The 3,893-nt window shown below is 31.8% G+C and overlaps 1 protein-coding gene across 1 annotated transcript; it reads left to right on the forward strand.

Annotated features, from left to right (window-relative positions):
• Nucleotides 1–505: 505 nt before the first annotated feature.
• On the forward strand, nt 506–2,473 carry LOC101897512 (grpE protein homolog, mitochondrial). The gene is made up of 4 exons (XM_005184534.4): nt 506–711; nt 916–1,249; nt 2,111–2,263; nt 2,334–2,473. Exons 1-4 carry the CDS (start codon nt 635–637, stop codon nt 2,442–2,444), a joined length of 675 nt encoding a protein of 224 aa, XP_005184591.1. The 5' UTR covers nt 506–634; the 3' UTR covers nt 2,445–2,473.
• The last annotated feature ends 1,420 nt before the right edge of the window (nt 2,474–3,893 follow it).

The raw sequence follows: 3,893 nt of genomic DNA on the forward strand, positions 1-3,893 counted from the left end.
ACTTTTGGATGATTCCAGCAGTGAAGAGGACTGGCTGAATGAGGAATCAGATTATTAATTATTATTATAAATTATTAATTTTAACTTATCGTCTTCAATACTCATTTTTTAAATGTTGGCGCTCTTTTCAGTAAGGTTTCACCAGTCCGATTTAGGCTGTTTACTTTTGGAATTTTGAATTTTGACATTTTATCGCATTTCTGCTAATTTTCCGTTCCCTTTATTTTTTGAGCAAACCTAAATGAGAATGACATTTCGAACTGCTCTCTCTCTCTCTCTTCTGCTAGTTTTACTACTAAAAAAGTACTGGAACACAACTAAGAAAGCAAATCTTCTGTTTGGTCACAATGCGTTTAGTCACGGCTATGTAAACGTTGCTTCAGCGTATAAAACTAGTCGTTTGGTTTCTAATATAACGGTCGCTTTTGCCTACGTTACGTTTCCACTAAATCCAGTTTCTTTTTCAACATCTCACTCTCACCAACTCATGTGTCAAAATCATGCTGGCTCTCAGCTGTCAAACGAATCACATTGACTTATTGGACGAGGAGGCTCGAATTGGTTTTCTTTTGTAGAGGAAATTATCAAATAAAATCAAAGTTTTTTAATTAAATACCAGTGGAAAAGTATAAAAATGGCAGCCAAGCAAATTGTTAATGCTCAAACTAGTCGCTTTATCTCATTGTTGGGCCAACAAACACAATGGAAAAGGTAAATGGCTGAGCCGCATTAGTGTGACCAAAAGTTAGCAAGTTTTGCGTAAATCAAGAAACAGCAAGCACGGCACGGCTGACTTGTGATAAGACAAAAATATGATGATGTGATGTGACGTAATAAATTAACCCGCATAATTTACATGATCCCTAATGTTTGTGTATGAAAATAATATTGATAATGTAATTCCTTATTTTCTAGTTGCTTCTCAGCGGCTGTTGGCCGTTTATATAGCACTGAAAAGACTGCTGAACAAAAGGCTGAAGGCGCTTCGACAGAAGATTCTGCTGAACAGTTAAAGAAATTGACCGCCGATTTGGAGACAGTAAACAAAGAAGTCACCACTTTGAAGGAAAAGAATGATGAACTTATGGACAAATATCGTCGCTCCCTGGCCGATAGTGAAAACTTGCGTGTGCGTTTGAACAAACAGATTGCCGATGCCAAAATCTTTGGCATTCAATCGTTCTGCAAAGATTTGCTGGAAGTTGCCGATATTTTGGGTCATGCAACCAAGGCTGTGCCACAAGATCAGGTGAGGAAAATAATATAAACTACTAATAATTAAAAATATTTAAATTGAGTAGGTGTTTTGAATATTATTACGTATATTCCGGGAGTCATTGTTACGTAAAATGGTGAATCGAGCAAAATATAGAAATTTTAACTGCTTAAAGAGGAATATTTCCTCTCCTCAATTACATTTGGAAATTCTATTGTTAGTGGGAAGGAGGATGGAGTTTTAGGCAATACCAATTATCCTATACACAATACAAACTATTGTGGCAAATTTAATTACAAATTTTCGAAGAACATTTCTAAGTTGAAGTTTCCTTAAATGTATTTTGTCAGATTGGCTTTTTCTAGTAACAGACATTCTTTCTAGCAAATTTTCTATTGAATCTCCTCAAAAGTTCTCTTCTGAAAAAAATTGTTTCTAAAGAAATATTTATTTTTGGCGAAGTTTCTCAGAACGAAAGGATAACTAATGAGAAAGAAAACTCATTTCAGTCAGCTTCTTAAAAAAGCTCGATTTCAAGAATTTTCTGTATCTAAAATTTTATCTCCGATTACTTTTCTGTAGAAAATTTTATCTCCATGCAATTTTTCTATAAAAAAATTATTAAATGAGTTTTTTCTATGGAAAAACTTAAATCGAACGTTTTATGTAGAAAAAATAATCCAGAAGAAGAAAGTGTTGCGTAGTTTTCTCTTAAAAAAATCATGAATATAAAAAAAAAAAAAAAAAAAAATACAGAGGAAAAAAAACACAATTCGGTGGAATTTGCTTACAAAAAACTCAATTCAAAAAAGTTTTTCTTTGCTGAAACTCAACTCAGCAAAGATTCTATATAAAAATATATGATATTAATTTATTTTTTCATTATATTTTTAGTTGGAATCCAATCCCCATCTGAAAAACTTGTACGAAGGTCTTACAATGACAAATGCATCGTTGCTGCAAGTGTTCAAACGCCACGGCTTGGAACCCATGAATCCACTGAATGAAAAATTCAATCCCAATATGCATGAAGCTCTATTCCAAAAGGTAAGTCTTTATTCCAATATGTTTTGTATTTCTCCTAACATATTCTATTCCCTTCTCTTGTCTTGCAAAGATCGATGCCTCCGTTGAACCCGACACCGTTGTGGAAGTCACCAAATTGGGTTACAAATTACATGAACGTGTCATAAGACCAGCTTTGGTTGGTGTATCGAAGGCTTCATAATTCTAAACAACAACATAGCTCCTATATTCCTTAATAGAACACAATTACATTTTGTTTTTAATTTTTTCTATTGGAAAGTGAAATTCAATTGAAATTTTTTGGCGAGAGAATTGAATTCAGTTCCAATTTTAATTTTAAGTTATCACATTTTTTTTTTTGTTTGTCGGATATAAAGGATTTTCAATAGATTTTTATTGCTTTAATATTGAATATCCTTTATGGCAAATTTAATAAGTAAGTTTTATATGTAAATAGTTCTATATTTGTTTCTTAAAGAAGAGAGATATACGAAGGTTTTGTATTGTATTGTATTCGTATTTTGAAAACCAGGCTTTACAATTTTAAATTCTTGTGTTAACTATGCTTGAGTTCTTTTCAAATTGCATACAAAACGTATATGACCAGTAAAATGTCTTTCTTATTATACACACAAAAAAAACGATTAAGAATTTAATTTTGTTATTTAATACATACAACAAGAAAGTAAATAAATGTTTAGTTTGTTGAACAAACTATGGAAAAAATAAAAAAAAAAATCTAAACATCATTAAAAATGCAAATCGAAGAAGGAATAAAATTGAAACACCCCTCTTTGTTGCTACGTCCCTGTCTAATTTCTAAGCAAGAATGTACAGCTACCTGTGCGTATTTTATGACCCAATTACCAAGATACCATTAGCCCTAGACGGCTTATTTTCAAAAATCTCCATCATGGTCCTCAACTAATCCCCGTATGCAGATGTTCGTAACAAAAAAAAACACTTTAGATGAACCCAAGAAAAAACTGTAATTTGAGATGTAAAACATAGAAATCTCGTGTATGAATAGTAGGCGTCGGCCTTTTGATGTTTTCCCAAAAAAAGATGCTTTGCGTGTTGGAACAAAGAAAGAGCTGGGCAAACAAACTGAAAATGCCTCTTCAAATATTTGTGTGTAACAAAATGGGATGTAGAGTGCGGAGATGTGGGAAATGAAATTTGAAAATCTTCAAAGGGAATTCGACCATAAAGGTCGACATCATGTTAATTGTAGAGGTAAATGTTTGAATGGTGATATGGTATACCAAAGGAAAATTGAGTTATTAGATTATAGCACAGGAAATGCAATACAATCTCAGGACAAAGGAAAACAGTAGAATTTTTGTCTTTTTTGAGAAAAGAGATCAATCTACAAAACAATTTTATAAAATACACAATTAGAGATGTTCTAATAGTCCCTTAAACAACTGAAATATATTCGTAAACGGTTAAAGCTGCTCTAAAGATAAAAAAAGTCTTTAAATTCCATAGACTAAAATCTAGGTCTAATATTTTTCAAAATATTAGATTATTGCTGCTCTAGTATTCGTCAAATATATTTTTATCCTACAAAAAATAAATTAAAAAAAATTCAAAAAAGATTTGTAAATTTATCCTTTAAAGACACTTCTAAAAATGCACGATTATTGCC

The sequence above is a fragment of the Musca domestica genome, unplaced genomic scaffold (genome assembly GCF_030504385.1).
Source record: "Musca domestica strain aabys unplaced genomic scaffold, Musca_domestica.polishedcontigs.V.1.1 58, whole genome shotgun sequence".
NCBI lineage: Eukaryota > Metazoa > Arthropoda > Insecta > Diptera > Muscidae > Musca > Musca domestica.